Source organism: Mauremys reevesii, linkage group 11 (genome assembly GCF_016161935.1).
Source record: "Mauremys reevesii isolate NIE-2019 linkage group 11, ASM1616193v1, whole genome shotgun sequence".
Taxonomy (NCBI): Eukaryota; Metazoa; Chordata; order Testudines; family Geoemydidae; genus Mauremys; species Mauremys reevesii.
The window spans coordinates 46689446-46710012 of NC_052633.1; the positions used below are offsets into that span (position 1 = coordinate 46689446).

General features: G+C 45.7%; 1 protein-coding gene across 10 annotated transcripts in view; it reads right to left on the reverse strand.

The window, feature by feature from the left end:
• Window positions 1-20567, reverse strand: part of TANC1 (tetratricopeptide repeat, ankyrin repeat and coiled-coil containing 1) — a 198448-nt gene that overhangs the window by 71749 nt on the left and 106132 nt on the right. For all 10 annotated transcript variants that reach the window (XM_039494557.1, XM_039494549.1, XM_039494552.1 and 7 more), the window contains one exon: window positions 4332-4592. In XM_039494557.1, the coding sequence (XP_039350491.1) occupies window positions 4332-4592 (261 nt within the window). The remainder of the gene's footprint in view (window positions 1-4331; window positions 4593-20567) is intronic.

A 20567-nucleotide genomic window follows, 5' to 3' on the forward strand; every position in this document is an offset into this window, starting at 1 on the left:
AGCAGAGACTGTGCCTTGCTGTACATGTGGACAGTGCCTAGTGCATTGTCAGTAACAACATCAACCAATTTAGTCCAGTGTTGTATGCGCATTAATAAACCCAAGTTAACAAAAAGAAGGAGGGTTTTTAGCATTACAAAGATCCAAGTCATCAGGCTATTCCCAGTTAAAGCAACTTTTACAATGCTGTGCTTCATATGTACAGTGAAATAATACATTTACTTCCCTACAGTAACTGCAGTTCTTTGAGATGATGTAATCTGTGACGATTCCACTGTAAGTACACATATACCTCATGGGCACAAGACCAGTTTCTTTCTGCTAGCAACATCCATCAGGCCTGCCCATGCACCCTGAGGCTCCTCATGCTCTGGCACGAAGGGCAGACCCTTCTTCAGTTCTCTTCCAATTCAAAGCTTGGGCAGCTAAGGACTGCAAAAACAGGAATGGAGGGCAGGTTGTGGGATATGCACCAACTATCACATCTCAAAGAACTACAAATACTGCAGGTTAAATAACCTTATTTTCTTCTTTGAGTAGGTTTCAATGTGGATTCCACTGTCCGTGACTTGCAATCAGTCTGGATGGTGGGTATGTACTGCTCTTCCAAACTTTGCATCTGTCCTGGCTGCCAGGTCAAGTCCGTAACGTTAATGAAGGGTGGCTGCTTTACTCCACATGGCTGCCTTACAACTTTCTGAAACTGGCACATTTCTGAATCAGGCCGATGAGGTCACCTGTGCATCTCAACATTGTGAGAGGAGAGAAAACAGAACATGACTGAAATGGTGGATGGTATGCTGGTATTGCACCAGGTGCCAGTCCTGACTGTTTCAGAAAGGACAGTTACCTGTTCCGTAACTGGCGTTCTTCGAGATGTCACGCTATAAGGGGAGCTGCGCACTCCCCTCACCCTCAGTTCCTTCTTGCCAGACAACTCCGACAGAGGGGAAGGAGGGCAGGATGTGGAAAACATCTGAGCAACACATCTCGAAGAACGCCAGTTACGGAACAGGTAACTATCCTTTCTTCTTCTTCTCATGTGTATTCCACAGTAGGTGACTCCAAGCTATATCTGATGAAGGTGGGTAGGCGTTTAAAGGTTAGCGGTGAATATTCTCAGTGCCGTGGAGAGTCCAAACGGAAGAACCCAATATTGGTAAACTCTTCTCCTGTCAGAAGAGTCCCTCAAGAGGGATGTGGAAGGGAAGTGACGTATAGTGAGAATTTGTCAGTGGAGATGGTCGACCATGTCTGGAGGAATGAGGCAAGGCAGCTTCTACTACAGGTGCTCATATGACTGATTTTGATACAGCTATTGACTGACCTATCAAATTTGCTGCTATGTGGATAGAACTTTACACATGGCTGGAGTTGAAGAGGATTGACATCCTCTATCATATCTCATCTCCTTTTTTGACTGACAATCCAGCTGCCTGTGGTATGAAGGTATCCGCTGTCTCTGCTGATGTTGCTGTTGAGGGCAATACATTTTGCAGTACAATAGAGATCTGTAGTTTCCCAGGGACTACAGGTTGCCTTAAAGTTCTTGAGAGTGGAAGGCACTTTCTGTTTTCTTAGTAAATAGTTTTGATCCCTCAAATGGCAAACCTTTGATTGTGGCTTGCACTTGGCGAGGAATGCCCAAGCCAAGAGCCAGTGGTGACCATGGACCTAGCCACAGTATCAGCTGTATCCATTGTAGGCACATCTTTGCCACTAGTGTCCTCCTTTTACAATGTCCTTAGGGTCTTCTCCAGTCTCATAAGGGAGCTTGTTGACAAATGGCATCACTCTGTCCCATGTAGAAAATCATATTTGGCTAGCAGAGCTTGGTAGTTAGCCACTCACAGCAGGAGATAGGCAGAGCAGTAAGACTTTCTCCCAAACTGTCATTTTGGATCGTCCTCCTTTCGTGCATTCTTGCCAGAGTGTGATTTCTCTTGGATGGCCGAGATTACTAGAGATCTGGAGTTGGAGTGCAAGTAAATGTATTTGAACCTGGAAGGTGGCATCTGACCTCTTCTCAATACATTTCGCCAGTGGTGGTATGTGGCCACAAAACTCTGGCTGGAACTCGTAATCCTTCATTGATAGGGAGAGGGGCTCTGGCAAGATTCAGACCAAAGAACTTCCAATCATTTGTGAGTTAAATCTGAACAGTCTCAATTTCCAGTGTGTCTGCAATCCACTGCAGGAATTCTTGGAATACCCTGAAATCATCCAGAGTCAGGATTGGTGCTGAGGCAATTGCCTTGTCCAATGATAAGGAGAGGATGTTTTTAGGGGGAAACACTGGACACTGATAGGTTTGTGCCTGTGGATCCCACTCCTTCTGGTATTCTGTGGTCTTGCCAATAATGCTATGGGAGAGGGATATCTTCTTTTTCTAAAAGAGGGGAATGTTTCCTCAAGACTTGGGATGCTGGTGATGTGCTATGCCCCAAGGATGGTGACGAGGAGTATATCTCCTCTATAGGTGATGCTGATGGGTATGGTTCCCATGGTGCTGGGGCTTTTCTTGGTATCAATGGACACCTTGGTGCTGATGGCAGTTCGACACTTGCTCACTCAGTGCAGTTTTCGGTACTGGATCCAGTACCAAAAGAGTCTGCTGCATCAATCTGCTCTTTTTCACTCGTCTTTGGATAATGGAAAATTCATGCAAATTTATTAGGGTTCTTTGCCACTGCACAGTCTAAGACTAAAATTTTCATTCCACAGGAGGTCTAACTGAGTGAATAGGATGAAGCTAATGAGCAAGTATAGCAGAAAACTGGAAAGTTATGCTCTGTAATCACAGCAGTCTACTGGAAAAACTTAACTCTCTCCCTCCATAGACTTTAACAGAAAGACCCTTCACAATATACCATTCAGAAGTAATGTAATCCTTCACTTAACAGTGGTGCTTTCACTGTTTAAAATTAATGTACTAATGATTTTCAAGGCATTTTAAATGCTCAGTCAGACTATACACATCAAGACTGTGCTTTCTGTGGGCTTCAAATGAGTTACTGAATTTCTCAATACAACTGAATCATTCAATCTAGTTATAATAAATAAGCAAAATATAATCCTAAAAGACAAAAAAACCTCCCATCCAGTACCTTGCTGACAAATCCTGAGTTCTTGATAATGTTCACTATGCCGTATACTAGCGTATTTTTCAATGTCAGTTCCAACTTATTGCAGTTTGTTGGACATCCTTTCTGGAATAGGGCCACATTACACTTCCTTTAAAAATCAATTGAAGAATGTATCCCAGTGTTTTTCCAGTAGGGCCCCACTTATTTGCTGCTTCAAATTTAAAAACACAGCAAAACATGATACTCTTATCACAGGTTATCACTGTAAATTACTGAGCAATAGAGTGGTGGTCCTGCTATACCTTTAAGCTCACACCAGCACCGCTAATATATTCTGCATCAGAGCAGTGCAACTGGAAATCCCAGTGGTAACAGAAGTAACTTCCCACTCACCACAAAAAATGTTTCCCTAGAGAAAAAGGCTCAGAAAATGTCAGAGTTAAAACTTTAAACTATGACCCCTAATATCAGTCAGCAATTTTTTATTTCACATCTCAAACTACAGCTCCCTTTTTTATTTTACTGTGGAATGCTGACTATATTCAGCTCCAAGTCAAGCATAATATTTTTCCCCTCCAGAAATCATTAACTCCTGGCAAAGCCTGGTTATGTTAGGGGGGGCTCCTTCAGTCGACATTTTCTGGATTTTATAAACTTTAGTTTTCATTTGTTTTAATTGAGTTTACTGTCATTATATTTGTTTCACTTGCCACTTCTGGAAAGTTTGTATCACACTAAGTTGTCAATGGGCTTGCACAGGTATAAGTGAGGGGAAAATATGGCACTGCAACTGGAATTTAGTTAATTCTATCAACAATGCTCGAACCATAACTTAATCTACCTCACCTCTTCCAGAGCTGTATTGACTGTGCATTGCTAACAGACGGGAGTAGTAAAAAACAACACTGAAGTAAGCCTCCCTCATCAGAAACAATTTAAAATAGTAATGCTACATTTAGAAAACCCAGTAAATGAGCACATATTCGGATTAAAAACCCCACAGAGTATAAGAAAAACATATTCCTATGGATGACACTATATACTATAAGTGTCTCAACAATAACATCGATGTTCAGACTTGAAAACAATTTAAAGTAATAAGCATGTATTCAATTCACTGCAGTCAATGCCTTTTTCCTACAAAGAAATATCTTACTATCAATGTTGTAACTTGAATACAAAACCTCATTTTGTACAATTAGATCACAAAAAAATTCTTCCTCCTCTAGTTCAGTTCTTCCTTACCTGCCACAGAGTTGGGACGAGGCATTATTAAAGAGCTAGAATTTGGTGTATAGGGAACAGGCCCATCTCCAGTGCACACTTCCTCTTTAGACAAACTCTCTGCAGACCCAACTGTCTCCTCTTCTGCAACCGGTGAACAATTATCTGCCCTTCGATCGTGAATAATTCCTTGATGTACACCAGCCCTGAGACTCCCATCCTTACTCCACTCCAAACTGGATCCGCTGCGATCATCATTTTCAGATGAACTTGTTATGGTTGCTGAAGAAACAAAAATCCTAAAAACTTAGGGAGGACGAAGTACTACAATGGCACTTCAGTGGCATGATACATTTACTATTCAAATGGCATTTTAGTTTACACAGGTAACATCCAAGAAAATTCCACACAATGTATTCTGTTAAATTAGAAGAATGCTCCTTGTCAATGAAAACAAATTGCTCAATCCCTCTTATGGGGGGCTGTAATACTTTGGTCTAATTTTGGTGGCTGGGTTTAGAGTGCAGTGCTGAATGGTGTTGGCGGCCTGTGAGACACAGGAAGTCAGACTAGATGATCGGGTGGTCTCTTCTGGCCTTAAACTCTATGACTACAGGAAAACAGAAAGTCTGATAAAACAGATAATGAAAAGGCAGTTTGGAAGCTACTGTAAATCCACGTAATTTGTGGGAGATAATTTATCCAGTTCTTTTCAATGAGGGAACTACTCTTTAAAGAATAAATCTCAAATTCCTTTGAATATTAAATTTAATAATATAACAAACTACAAGAATTTTTTGATTAACTAATAAAATCTAATGGAAAAACATAAACCAAGAAAGCATTTTTGAAATAAGAATCAAGAATTTCAATATATTCTTGATAAGTCACTTTTCCAAAAATATACTTTTTACAAAAGGGTCAATTCAACTCCAGAGTAGGCTGGGACAGTTCTACTAAAGCCACCATTCTGTACTTTCTGAATAACAGTGAAACTTTAGGACAGGACACATTCTTGACCTGCTTTCTGTCGATCCAAGCTTGGAAGCTAAAATGTTGACCTAGCTAAGTGTGCCAGAATATTCAGACAGTTCCTCCCCCATACAAGCTGTTTCAATAAGTTTGTTTGCAAAATAATAAGTTTTTGTGAATACCGTGTGAATTTATGTATATACACAACTTTCCTAGGCATGCTGCAATCTATAGCAAAGCACACATAAAACAGCATGCTGGGGATTTAGCATAGCTCTTTCACAGGCTAACAACACAGAATATGTCATACTGAAGTACGTGTGAAATCATAAAGTGAAAAAGGACAATCCTTACGTTAGAGTTAGAGGAAATTTAGAATAATAATGCTCTAGCTCCTGGAGGGGGGACATGCTGCTGTTTCCGGGACCCACATGGAGCCACAGCACATGTGGAGTGGGGCAAGCCCTGGACCCCACTCCCTGGCAGGAGCTTGAGGGCCAGATTAAAACATCTGAAGGGGCAGATGCGGCCCCTGGTCCATAGTTTGCCCACCCCTGATCTATCCTATCCTAAGGCTCCTCTGCTCATCAGAAATTACAGAATGAGTGACAACAACAAAAACAAAAAATCCATACAGTAATAATATAATCTGCCCCCATTCACAGAAGAGGAAATGTTTAATACAGTGGTTTTGATATATTCCAAACTTTAAAGTTTGGAATATATCTTTCCCATGGCTAGCTTTGTAACAATTCCACAGATTATAACTTCGCTGTCTACAAACATACAATAGCAAACTGCACTACCCACTTCCTTTTCTAATCAGTTTTTGTTCAGTAAACAAGCTGCCTGACAATTCACTACAAGTATGAAAAAAACAGCTGCTATTTCAATATGCTTATTATGAAGTAACAATGAAGGATCTCAACTCAAGATATCTGAAGGAATATTTCCCTAATTATCTTTTAAAAATCCTGGTGCAAAGAATGTTGATGTATCCGTAAATGAAATTTAGATTAAAACACCCCGAAATTATTGGTTTACCAATTTCAGAAGCATTTCAATCTGTACAGAATGCAGTTAACACCAGGGATCAATTATAATTTTGTGTTGTTTTTTAATGCAAAACAGGAAAGCAACAACAAATAATTTCCCATACAAAATAGACTTTTATGGCATGAAAGTATACCCTAGACCAGTGGTCACCAACCAGTTGATCGTGATCTCCAGCTCCTAAAAGTCTGTCACTGCACTGCTCCTGCATTCAAGCACCACCCCTGCAGCTCCCATTGGCCAGGAACAGGGAACTGCGGCCAATGGGAGATGCGGAGGCAGTGATTGCAGGCAGGAGCAGCATGCGGGAGTCACGTCCCCCTGCCCTCCCCGAACCACCAGAGCGTGCTGGCCACTTCTGGGAGCGGCATGGGGCCGGAGCAGGCAGGGAGCCTGCCTTAGCCCCGCTGCGCCGTCAACCGGGAGCTGCCCGAGGTAAGTGCTGTTCAGCTGGAGAATGCATCCCAACCCCCAGCCTTGAGCCCCCTCCCAGAGACAGCACCCCATCCCTCTGCCCCAGCTCTGAGCCCCCTCCCGGAACCAGCACCCCATACTCCCTCCTGCACCCCAACCCTCTGCCCCAGCTCTGAGCCCCCTCCCGGAACCAGCACCCCATGCCCCCTCCCACACCCAAACACTCTGCCCCAGTCTGGAGCCCACTCCTACACCCAAACTGCCTCCCACAGCCCACACCCCTTTCGTAAGGTAGATTCGCCATTTCTCTGATCATTCTAGTCGCCCTTCTCTGCACTTGCTCCAGTTTGAATTCATCTCTCTTAAACATGGGAGATCGGAACTGCACATAATAAGATCTCACCAGTGTCTTGCATAATGGTAATATTTCCCCTCTTTTCTACTGGAAATATCTCACCTGATGTGTCCTAGGATTACATTAGCCTTTTGCACAGTCACATCACATTAGCGACTCATGATCATCCTGTGACAAATTCTGCAACTTGACAGGGGGTTAGACGAGATGATCCTTGCGGTCCCGTTTAACCCCATAGTTCTAGGATTCTATGTGACTAACCAAGGTTTTTCTCCTTGTCGGTCTCTTCCAGCTGACACATTCCCCAGCTTGTACCGGGGATGAGGGGCTCAGGGCTGGGGCAGAATGTTGGGGTGCAGGGGTGTGAGAGCTCCGGGTGGGGGTCCGGGCTCTGGGGTGGGGCCGGGGCTCAGGGCTGGGCCAAAGGGTTGGGTACAGAGGTGAGGGGGCTCCGGGTGGAGGTGAGGGCTCTGGGGTGGGGCTGGGAATGAGGGGTTTGGAGTGCAGAGGATGCTCTGGGGCTAACGTGGGGAGAGAGGACTCCCCACAGCTCTCTGTCCCTGCAGCAGCACCTGGGCTTGGGGGGAAGAGGTGCCTCTGCCCGCTGTGACAGCTCTGAAGCTGAGACTGCAGGATATGAGCCTCTTCCCTGGCCTCAGCAGGTCCTGTCCGGGGCTGGGTTAAGGGTGGGAAAAGGTTGCCCTGGCCGTGCTGGATCCGGGCCCAGGCCACGCCTGGGGTTGGGACGGGACACGATGGGCCTGGGTCCAGGCTGGACCATACCTAGATTAACTTTAATCTCAACCCCACCCTCAGTGCTTAGTTGTCCCACTTCTTCTTTCCTTGTTTTCTATTTATATGGCTAAAGAATCTGTCACTGTTGACTGTAATTTCCTTTGCAAGGTCCAACTCTGCTTGGTGTTTGACAGTTCTCACTTTTTACCTATGATTTCTGACCTCCAAGAAGTGGCTTTCCTTGCTGATACATGCCATCTTCCAGCCCTTGTAGACTTTCTGCTTTCTCTTAACCTCTCTGAGATGCTTGTTCATCCAGTTTGGTCTGCAACCCTTCCCTATGAATTTTTTCCAGTTGCTTGGGATGCAGGCTTCAGATAGTTTCTGTAACTTTGACAAAGTAATTCCAAGCCTCCTACACATTCAGATCCTTGAGTTCCTCAATTCAGTCCACTTCCATAACTAATTCCATTAATTTTTATAAAATCTGTCCTTTTGAAATCAAGGACCCTAGCTGCAAACCTATTTTTATTTTATCCTTCCATTTAGTTTAAACTGAATTAACTTCATGGTCACTCAAGCCAATATTGTCCTCTACAACCACTTCTTCTATTAGATTCTTGCTACTTACCAATACTAAGTCTAATGGGGCATCAATCACCTCTTGTTGGTTTGGTGACTGTTTGATTAAAAAAATGTGCCAGCTCTCACATCCAGGAATATCTGGGCCCTACTATTATTAGTAGCACTTGTCCTTCAACCTACATCCCATAATCACACAATTTCCAGAAGTATTTATTTAATTAAAAATATTAAAGAGGTCTCATACATATTCAAATTGGATCCCAGGCTTCTGTCGCAGATCCCAAACAATATCCCAGTGGAGCATCTGTTACCTTTCTTTCCCAAAGTGATTCCATTTTATCCATTCCATCACTTCTAATTTCTTTACAGTCTACCTCATCATTTATATACAGTGTTACTCTACCACATTTACCTTTTATTTCTGTCTTTCCTGAACAGCACATATCCTTCAATACCTGCATTCCAGGCATGACTACTACTCCACCATGTTTTGTTATCCTATAATATATATAATTTCACTTCCTGCACCAGTAGTTCTACTTCCTCCATTTTATTATTCAGGCTCCTTGCACTGGTGTACAGATGACATCTTAGTTGTTTCTACTTGGCTTCACCAAGATTCTTCGCTCAATTATGTACAGTCATTTTACTGCCAGTATCCCCTGACTGTTAGTGCCAGTACCACTGACAGTATCTTTCCTCTCACTGCCCATTTTCTGTAAAAGCAACAAAGAATCCTGTGGCACCTTATAGACTAACAGACGTTTTGCAGCATGAGCTTTCGTGGGTGAATACCCACTTCTTCGGATGCATTTTCTGACCTTCTGCTGCTCTTTTCTCCATTGCTGTATCCTCTCCTTCTTGATTTTCCTCCCACTCAATATTAGAGTCAGGCATGCAAATTACATAAGCATCTCCCAACTGTCTTCCCTGAATTCCTCATTAAAAGCTCTTTTAATTAGCTGCAACAACCTCCATCCCAGAAGTCTATTTTCCTCTCTACTCAGCTGGAGTCCATCCCATGATAACAATTCTCTATCCATAAATGCCTCCCAGTGGCTGAACATCCCCAAACCCTCCTTATAACACCACTGCCTAACCCATCTGTTGATCATCATAAATTTGTCTTACATTTGTCTCCTCCTTGAGGGACAGGTTCCCACTGAAGATCACTAAGCCTCCATTTCTTCAAGCCTCTTCTGCTGTAGTCTTCCTTGATGCATTTCAATGAGAACCTAGCAGTATCATTTGTTCGACATGAAGGACAATCCATGGATTCTTTCCTATTCCCATTAGGATTCTCTTCAGCCTCAGGTCCACATCCCACATCTCTCCCGACAGAGAGCACCACTTCTCTTCTCCAAATTAGCTCTGGTGACAGTCCTGTCTGTTCTTCTTAGTAGGGAATTCCCCAGTCACATAGATCTGCCTCTTTCTGGTGTTGGTGAGATTCTCCAGTCTTCCCTCTTCTATTTTTTCTGGTCTTTTGTTCTCACTTGCAACCTTCTGCAAGTCATCCTCTATCCTCCTGTGGCTCCAAACTCTGGCTATTTCTATTGTCTCTTTCCCTCTTCTTGTAGGACTTCTCATCTTATCTGCCTTCCCATCTTTGGCTTCTGCCTGCCTCTCCCCTTCATTTTCCAACTCAGTGAACCTGTTACTCAGTTCTATTTCTCCTTCGCTTTTTCCTCTCTCTTAGTCTGGAATTTACACCCTTCCACTGGCCACTTTCTTCATCCAGCAGTGTACCCTCACAATTCTCTGGTCCATCATTCATCTGCAAGTCTTGAGGTTTCCCTTTAGTCACCTCTCTCCTTCCCTCCATCATCTGCTCAAATCCCCTTTGAAACTCAACCATAATTTTTAGCTGTATCTCCAAACCTCCGATCTTCTCTTCCACCAGATCAATCAGGGGGCAATTCATACAAATGACACACTTTTCAAGTACCCTCTCCTGAATGTACATCACACACCTTCTACATCTGGTCATCTTCATGGTCTCTTCCATTCCTCGGGTCACCATCACTACTGTCTCTGTAGCTGTCATAGCCTTCCCTCCTAAATTCTCACTGCCTTTCTTCTCCTCCAACAGATTTCCACTCAAACTCCTGTTTGCTGGTTCCTATGCCACTGCACTGTGTGTTGTGACCCTATCAGGTGTCATAAAAAAAGCATGGTAGAACCAGACTGGGCTTCTTCCATGCACCAAAGAACATACTAGTGTTTCTGGATGTGGTGACAGAGAAAGGGGTAGCTCTTATTGTGCTGAATGGTCCAATCAATAATGAATCAGTGCCCAGTATGGTGCTAGTGTGCACTGTACTGCTGCAGGGGCTGTCATTTAGACAATACTAGCAAAGTCAACTCCTGATCACTAATTGTTATTACAGATCTCATAACAATACTTGAAAAAGCAGAGGTATTAAACTTCAGCATCTTTGGTTAAATTCCACCTCTAGTAATTACAGTCAATTTTCCTGGATTCTCCCTAAATTTTTAGCTAGATATGATATTCTTCACTTCATAGCCACAGCAGTCTCATTGACATTTCCTCGCAGAATCCACCTGTGTCATTACATCCTCTCCCTGGCTTATTATCCTCCTCCCCTTAGCTTCATCCTCTTTCTCCTGGAGACCTTGGCCCCTTCCTATTCCTCCACAATCTTGTTCTCACCCCTCCCCCATCTTCAGGTCCTCCTAATTCTTAGTATGTCCTCCCTTCTCGCGCCTCTGGCCCCAACTCCACTTGCTTGCGCCCCACTTTCAACAGCTCCTCCTCTCATTCTCCAGCTGTACAGCCTGACCCTACCTCCTTCCTCCTATCCTTCCCCTCCCCACTTTACGTCTCCCTCCTTCTAACTGGCCTCCAGCCCCTTATTTACCAATCCTGAGTCTTTCTTTCCTCAGGACCTGACTCCTCTTGTTTCCTCCTGCGACCCACTCTCCTCTTACAAGGCTCTGTTCTTCTCCTCCTCTCCCCCTCCATTATCCTCTTCCCTAGATGCAATTTGCCCTCACTGGCCCCCCTCCTGGCCCCAGTAAACTCCCTCTACTGCTTCCTGATAACCTCTTCTCGCCTATCCTCCCCAAGCCCCTGCCTAATCCCTGCCTCTTACTGCTCCTATTGGAACTCCTTCAAAGCTCCTCCCCTCTCTCTTTTAATTAGTCCAACCAACCTGCACAGATTCACAATTTCCCTTCCTCGCCTTAGAAATCAGGATCCCATCCTTCTCTTCAATGGGAAATTCTAACCCAGTTTCCTAGCTCAGTCATTAGTCAAGATCCCGCTCCTGCAGCTGCACCTCACAGCTTCGCTTCCTGGCTACCTTCCTCGTCCTCCCCATAATACCACGGCAATGCCTTTATCAGACCCACTGGCTGATCCCCTTAAGGAGAGACAAACTCGCACTTCCCCCTCCACCTATCAGTCCTCTTTCCTTCTCATACGACTCCTGTTACAACCCTGGGTTCTGTTAGCCTGGCGGCCGGCTCCTGGCATTCCAAGCACCCTGACTGAATCACCTGGCTGGGCCATCCTCATCCCCTAAGCTCCACCTACAATTTCCCTACTCTGCCAACTCACTGGCTTCACTTCCTCACTAGAGTTTCTTCCACAAAACACAAGATGCTGCCAAACTTTCCCCTTGGCCTCCCCCTCGCACTTCACTTAGCTCCCTTACCTAGCCGCCTCCTATCCTTCATATCACCGCTGCTCCGCTCTGCTCCCTGCCTGGCTCTTCCTTCTTTTCACCCCTCACCTTCTAGCTCCCTCTGCCCCCCTCAGCTTGCCCCAGCTCCAGATCTGTTACCCCTCCTTCACCTCCTCGATTTTAAACCCCTTGGAGTTCAAGTTCCCGCCTCCACCTACTACCATTTTCTCCTCATCCTGGCTACCTGGCTCTATCCTGGGCCGCTATCCCCAGCTTCCGCCTTCACTCGCGCTTCCCTTACACAGCTCCTCTGCCCTACTACAGCCAATAAGGGCTCTCAGTACTCCCCCCCAGAGAGCTCCTGCAATGCCAGCTCCACTCATTCTTCTAATGCTCGCCCTCTTCTCCAATGGGAACTCCCGCTCAAAACACAGCAAGCCCCCTCTGGTGGCTGGGCTCGATCCATCAAGGCCGCTGTCCGCTGCCCCGCCGCGAGACTCCCCCAGGCCAAAGAAAGCTATTCCTCCAAGATCATCCCTCCAAAAGTCAGACCTCCACTAGCCACTAGCTCCCACCTAAGATATAAACCCCACTTACTTGTCGGGCTCCTTCGCCCTCCTCCAGCCCTTCTCAGAAGCGCTTTCGTTTTCCTGCCCCGCTGCCTGATCACTCTCATCTTACTTGCCAAAAGACAGGATGTCCCGCACCCCCCCTGGCTCATCGCCCTAGTTTTCCAGCTCCACAAGTCTTATTCAGTCGCAGACAACACGCCCAAAATCCCCCCTTAGACACCCGGCCTACACACTGCTCCGCCCCTTATTGAGCCACACCTGCCCTAAGCCTCCTTTAGTATACAGCACGCCTCCGGCCTCAGCTGCACCCTAGATCAAAGGCCAACCATCCAATAGGCCCCGAAAAACACAGTGCTCCTCCCTCAAGCTCAGCAACCCAGACCAACGACTCCCTGAAGGAACTCCCCCTCAAAACTTGCAAGCTCCGGCCTACCTGGTCCTCCAATGGGAACTCCCACTCGCCCATCTCCTAGCCCTGGCTTTGGCCGCTCCTGATGTTAAGCCCCAGCTGTCCTGCAGTTTTCCCTGCAACAGTGCAGCTCCCCCCCTCTCATAGGCTCAACACAAGCACCCCCTCCAGCAGTCCCCCCCTTCCAGAGCAAACTCCCCCAAAGACAGACGCAAAACACAAGATACCTGGCTCCTCCAATGGGAACTCCCACTCAACTTTCGAGTAGCCGCCCCCCATGCTCTCTTGGGCGCCCTAATTCCTCCTGTGTCTGGCCTGGCCCTTGGGCCGCCGCTCCCCCTCAACACAGCCCTCCCCAGACACACCTCCCTCCCAAACACCCAGTCCCTCACAACCACAGCAAAGGCCTGGCTCCTTCACGATCATTGCACCTCTCCAACAGCTTCCAATGGGAAAATACCTGCGGCTCCTTTGTGTGCCCCACTCAAACATCCCTCCGGACCTATTATCAGCTGCGTGCCTCCCCGGCCAGGCATCCGCCTTCAGCACATTTCCAGCCTCCCATCCATCTCTAAGCCCTCCTCCCACAACTCCACATCAAAAAAGCCCTCCAGATCCCTCCTCTCCCAGTTTTCCTCCCTCACTCCCAATCCCCACTCCTGCCTGCCTGCACCTGGCCTCCCTGTCGGCTCCCCCGTCTAGCGCTCCTCCCAGGCCCGGCCTGCAGCAGGCCCCACCCTCCTCCCCCCTCTCACCTTCTTCCAGCCTGGCTCAGAGCTCCACTCTAGCCCCTGACATAGAGACACTCCCACCCAAAAACCAGACGTAGATATCAGGTTTGGGCTCCTCCAATCCCCAAAACTCTTCCTGTGTGCACCGCTGACCCGGCTTCGCTTTCCTGGCCCCCCTCCTCTACATCGCTGTGCCGGCCTCTCCCGCCCTCAGCCCCTCCTTCCGCTCAGAGAGACACCCCCCCCCCCAAGCCCTCCCTAAACCTTGCAGTTCCCTAGCTCCACAGAGAGAGACTCCCACTCCCCCAACAAAGCTCTCCTCACCTTCAAGCCCCCCCCTCTCCGCTGCCCTGTCAGCCGCGCTGCCTGGCTGGGCCCGGGCCCTGCCGCAGGCCCCTCCTCGCCCCTAAGCCGCCCCTTGGCATCTCTCAGCAACCCTCGCAGGCCCCAGAGAGCCGCACTCCCCCGCCCATTCACAAGAGCCACACAAGCACACAAGCTACCTGCCTCCTCCCTCCCCACACTCGCAACCTGCAAGATCCCCCCCCTGCTCAGGCTCCTGGGTTTGTGGCTCTTTTCCGCTGCGCCTCCTGGCTGCTGCAGCTCTGCCGGCCGCCCCCTCCGCCTCCTCCCCTCCCTCCTTGGCTCCAGCCCCGCCTCCGCCAGGGCCCCCCCTCACAGGGACTCAGACACAGCACAGCACTACCTCTCAGCCTCAAAACACTCCCCACCTCCCTATCACTGGCGACTCCCCTCTTGGCCGCCCCTCACAGCTCCTCCTCTGCACGCTGTTGCTCTGGGTGCTGCCGCTGCGATCAGCTGTGCCGCTGCTCAGCTGGCCGCCTCCTAGGGCCCCTCCTCCTGCTCCGCCCGCTCCAGCCCCCAGCAGTCTGCCCCAAAGCCCGCACACAAGATACCCAAAGACAGACGCAAAACTGGCTCTCCAAAACCTCTCCAATCCTCTCTCCCCCTCAAATCTCCTGGCGCTCTCCAGCTGTGCTGCCCCTGGCTGTGCCGCTGCCTGGCCAGCCTGGGGCCTGGCTGGGCGGCCGCTGTATAGGCGCGCCTCTCTGCCCCCTCCGCTCCAATCAGGCACACTGCCGCCAGAGAGACAGACAAGCACCACAGCACAACAGAAACACCCAGAACTCCCCAGCTCCAAACTCCAACTCTAACCCTCCCTGCGCCCCCTTAGCCGCCTCCTGTGGCCGGGCCCTGGCCGCTGCTGTGCCGCTGCCTGGCTGGCTGGCCGCGGCCGCTATAGCTCCCCCTCTCCGCCAGCTCCGCCCCTAATCAGGTCCAGCAGTCTGAGAGACAGAGGAGAGAGAGACCAGACCACAGAACGAAACAAACAGAACCTGGGCTCCTCAATGGACCACCACTCACTCCAAAACTCCCCTGTGTTGGCGCCGGGCCTGGGGCCGCAGCTGTCAGCTGGCTGCTGCCCTGGCTGGCTGGGGGGGCGCCCTAGCCCCCTCCTCCGCCTAGCTAGCCCCTAATCAGGGCTCTCAGCAGTGCCCCCCAGAGAGAGAGAGAGACACAAGCAACACAAGACAAGACGCACAAGATAGATACCTCCCCACTCCACTCCCACTCAAACTCTCTGCTGCCGGCCGCTGTGGGGGCCGGGGGCGCTGCGATCCAGCTGTGTGCCTGCCTGGCTGGCTGGGCGGCCGCCCCCCCCCCTCCTCCGCTAGCTCCGCCCCTAATCAGGGCTCAGCAGTCTGCCCCACAGAGAGAGACACAAGCACCCCAAAGACAGACGCAAACACAAGATCCCTGCCTCCTCCTAACTTGTTCTCTAGTATTGCTGTGCACTGTTTTCTTTCTTGCCTCAAAATGTGTCTCAAAGCTTATTTTGTAAAATTAGTATTTGGCAAAACACTAATGTCTTTTGATGAAAAGCATGATGTAACTACAAAGTAGGATATATTTTATAATCAAAGTGAAATAAAATTTTATTTGAAACCCCATCTACGTTTCAGAATATTTATTCAAGTGTTATTTAACAGTTGACGAAAACCAGGGACATGCAATATGTTTTAGACACATGACGTTTCTAAATTTACAACTAACTTCAACAGCATTTCCATCTAATACATAATCTAAGAATACAAAACTATATTGAAACATCTAGAACAAATAACTGTAAGAAAAAGCAAACAGCCATGTCAAGGTTTCCTCCCCCACTTTGAACTTTAGAGTACAAATGTGGGGACCTGCATGAACACTTCTAAGCTTAATTACTAGCTTAGATCTGGTAACGCTGCCACCAGCCAGAAATCAGTGTCTGGCACACTTTCTGTCCCCCCAAAACCTTCCCTGGGGAACACAGATCCAAACCCCTTGGATCTTAAAACAAGGAGAAATTAACCATCCCCCCTAACCAATCCCTGGTGAGTTCAGACCCAATCCCAGTGGATCTTAAAACAAGGAAAAATCAATCAGGTTCTTAAAAAAGAAAGCTTTTAATTAAAGGAAGAAAAGGTAAAAATTATCTCTGTAAAATCAGGATGGAAAATGCTTTACAGGGTACTTAGATTTATATAGCTCAGAGGAAACCCCCTCTAGTCTCAGGTTCAAAGTTACAGCAAACAGAGGTAAAAATCCTTCCAGCAAAAGAAGCATTTATAGGTTGAGAAAACAAAAATAAGACTAACACGCCTTGCCTGGCTAGTTACTTACAAGTTTGAAACATGAGAGACTGATTCAGAAAGAATTGGAGAGCCTGGATTGATGTCCTGTCCCTCTCAGTCCCGAGAGCGAACGAACCCAAAACAAAGAACACAAAGAACTCCCTCCACCAAGATTTGAAAGTATCTTGTTCCCCTATTTGTCCTCTGGTCAGGTGTCAGCCAGGTTTACTGAGTTTCTTAACCCTTTACAGGTAAAAAGAGACATTAACCCTTAACTATCTGTTTATGACAAGCCATAATTGCTTCATTTAAAAAAGCTTAAGTTTAAAAAAAATTACCAAACAGGAAAGAAAATGAAACACTGTTATAAACTCAGGCACCAGCTAAAGACACACTAAGGTTATGTAGTCCCAGGCATTTTTAATCCTTAAGATTTTTCCCAGAGAAAGATTTTGTCTAAAACTACCAGTCTAACTCAAGTAATAAAAGATGGAGTATAAAAAAAAAAAGGAGGGGTGACAGGATCATTAGAAAAGAACAAAGAAGGGGTAAGGAGAAGAGGAACAGGGTTAGCCCAAAAATGTGTGTGTCTGAATTTGTTGTCCCACCCAACCTCACGATTTTTGGGATCTTCTGGGGGTGTGTATGCCCAAAAAGAAGATTTATAGTGGCTCTAGAGTGGGGCATCCGAGTCAGAGAATAGGTTTGTATGGTATGCAAAGGTCACCATAAAACCGTGCAAATACACTGTTCCCTTTCTACACATGAGCACCCTTGCTCCCAATTCCAGATCCTAGTCTCTCCATCCTCCATAGGGGATAAATGAGATTAGGAATCATGTAAGCATCAATGTAAGACTAAAACTGGCACTGTGTCTCCTCATCCAAGAGAGTGGGGGTAATGGAAGGTAAGAGAGAAGTGATTCCTCAGAATATGTAACCCAGGAGGCTCACAGAGCCTCCATGGACTGCGCAACTACCAAAGCAAGTGCACTTAGGTCGATCTCAAAGGGCTTGTCTACACGGTCTGTTAGTGCACACCAGCTAGGGTGTAAATTCGAGTGTACACCAATATGTCACGCACTGTCTGTGCGGACTCTGCTGGCAAACAGTAAAAGTTTCCTAGTGCATGCTGATGTAGTCAGGAAGTACTGCACACAACACGCTGGTGTGCACTAACGCACTGTGCAGACAAAGCCCTAAGATTATGTATAGGTGTGCTGATTACCAAACTAAGATGCTAGCTTAGTCACTCATGATCTTGGGGGCTTATAAAGTTTGTTATTTTCAGTGATGTTTATAAAATCAACACATTTAAAAATAATTAGTTCTGCTTTAGATAAAAATATTAGATGATGTTCATAACTCATGCTGTGTATAAGGTAAATCAGTTTCTCTAGAGATGGTAATTAAGACAACACAACTAAGTTGACCCAACTACATCGCACAGGGGGTGATACTCTTCCCAGCCCTGAGAAATGGAGCTAGGTTGTCCTACATTTTAGGTGTAAACCAGGCTTGAGTATTACATTTAAAGGGATCTGTAAGTGACATATTTTAAAATAGGACCTTATTTAAAGAAATACCAACAATTTGGCATAACAATTATGGACTGTCAAAGCTAAGGCTTTTATAAAGCATTCAGTAATCCTCATCCCTCTTCATATTTCTGTATGACAGAGTTATTGCATTTTTATTCTTGTGTCTGAACAACTTGGCCCTTTCTGAAATACTGTATTATAAATGAGGATTCCCCTTGGATTTAAAAAATAAAGCCAGGGAAGAGCTCCACTCAAGCTTTCCATACTGAAAGGGTAGGCTGTTTCCAGGAAAGCTTATGTTTTGGCAAGTCGCCCAGGCTTTTCTCCTATTTAGCTCACTGCTAAAAATGAAAACCTGCCTCCACCTCCATTATGTCAAACTCAATGGAAGCAGAGACGATGTCAGTAAAGCATTAGAAGACTAAAAGAAGCTTGAGCCAGCAGTAGGGGGAAGAGAGGGAAGCTTTCCCATCAAAGGGCCTGCTGGCCCAGAATAACCAAGTGGGAATGGAAATACAATGGAAGCCTTCTTAAGTAGCATGGAAGAACAAGCTATTTTCATAGTTGGGTGAACTGGGCTGAAAATGTTACAAAAGATATACTTGCTAAACTCTATTCAAAATGTACATTTAATGCCATTAACCAATCTGAATGCACAACTACACACATTTTTTATACAAAACCAAAATAAAGTTTATGTATCAAAGGTGTCTTAATAATACCCTTCCACACAGATGCATAGGCTGGTAATGGAGATTAAGAACTTTTTGGAGGAGTAATTTACACTCCCCATTTTTCTGCCTACTTCATCTATGGAGCAGGTCTGGGCCATACAGATCTTAAACAGTCTCCAAATGAAAGGGTAGGCTGTTTGTTTTCCATGGATTTGGGAGAAGATGTGAGAGATGGAAGGCTATATTTTAATCATTAAGCTCAGTAGAATATATCCATCATGAACTGTAGCAAATCATTTCTATGAGGGTGTCAGGGTCAGGAACCACACACAAAATTCAAGACACTATACAATACTGCCCTACCTATGTCTGCTCCAATTTCCTCCTACACTCCTTTCAACACTCCAACTGGATCATTTCATGCTGCTCCTAAATTCAAACGCTGCTCTTCCCCTCCACTCCACTCCCCAAACCCATATTTAATTATTCAACAAGACCTCTCATCACTAGTGCAAACTAAAAATAACCTAGTTTGAGTTAACGTTTATATTATTCACAACACTGAGCACATATTGTATTGTAAGTGCTCAACAATTTAAAAATAAAGCTGCATGCATACATACAGTATGTACATAGACTACTACTAGATTGCAGAGATGTATGTAGGAATACTGCAATGCGAAAAGTATGTTACAAGCAAGAAAGGAGAACCCCATTTTTCAAGCAAATAACTGTAAAGCCACAATAAACAGAAAAAAATGATGTAGGTGAGGGTATAATTAAGATAATTTTGACAGCATAAAATTTAATTATAGTGGAATCCATAAGAGATTTAAATAGAACTCTATAATATCTCTTTAAAATGTTTATAGGAAGTGGTCTCAAAACTTCCATTTGAGATGTGTTCCCTAACTCAAAGAAGAAACAATTGCTTTAAAGAAATGAGTTATAACTGGAAGAGGCTCCTCTTAAAAGAAAGGAAATTATGCCAAGGCATGAAACGTGAGTTGAGAGGGGAAACCCCCATCTCAGTAGCCAGAGTGAGCAGTTGTCTGGTTTTCTAAAATCTAGACTTGTCATTTCAGTGGGGGCGGGGGGGAATTAAGAGCTCGTGCTGGCACAAAATGTGTACTTTAAGTCTATTGTTAGGGCCAAATTTTGCCCTCAAAAGAATGTCACTCTCATTAACTTAAATAGCACTTAAATTATTAGTGAATTAATATAGCGCATAGCCTTAAACAATTGGCAAAATCAATTTTTTTTTCAACAAAATACATCTAAAATGCGGAGCATTCAGTGAGCAGAGCAATCATTTATTTGAAAATTTAAAGTCAAAATGACTAACTTTTTAAAAACTGGTTATTTACCACTATCTTACAGAAGCTATAAAAATTTTCAGACTTTGGCAAGGAGTGTCTACCAGAAGAGCCCAAGACTTGGTCAACACTTTACTGTTTTACCAGTCAAGCTTTATCAAGTCGGGAAGTGTGGGGGTTTTTTTTTGTTTTGTTTTGTTTTTAAACCAAAATAGATACACCAGTATAAAGATGTCTTATACTGGTGTAGCTTACATCATTTCCTGAACTAGGGATATTGCTATAAGTGTTTTTATATTGACAAAACTACCTGCACAGTATGGGGGGTTGGGGGGTTTTGGTCTGTTTTTTGTTTTGCTGCTCTAGCTACACCAGTATAGTTAAAATGGCAAAACTTTTAATTATGGACAAACCCTACGACTTTGGGTCATACCTTCAGCTCTGCTAATGACTTGATGTATGACCTTAGGCTAGTGACAACCTCTCTGATTCAGTTTAACAGATAGAATCATAGAATATCAGGGCTGGAAGGGACCTCTGGAGGTCATCTAGTCCAACCCCTGCTCAAAGCAGGACCAATTCCCAACTAAATCATCCCAGCCAGGGCTTTGTCAA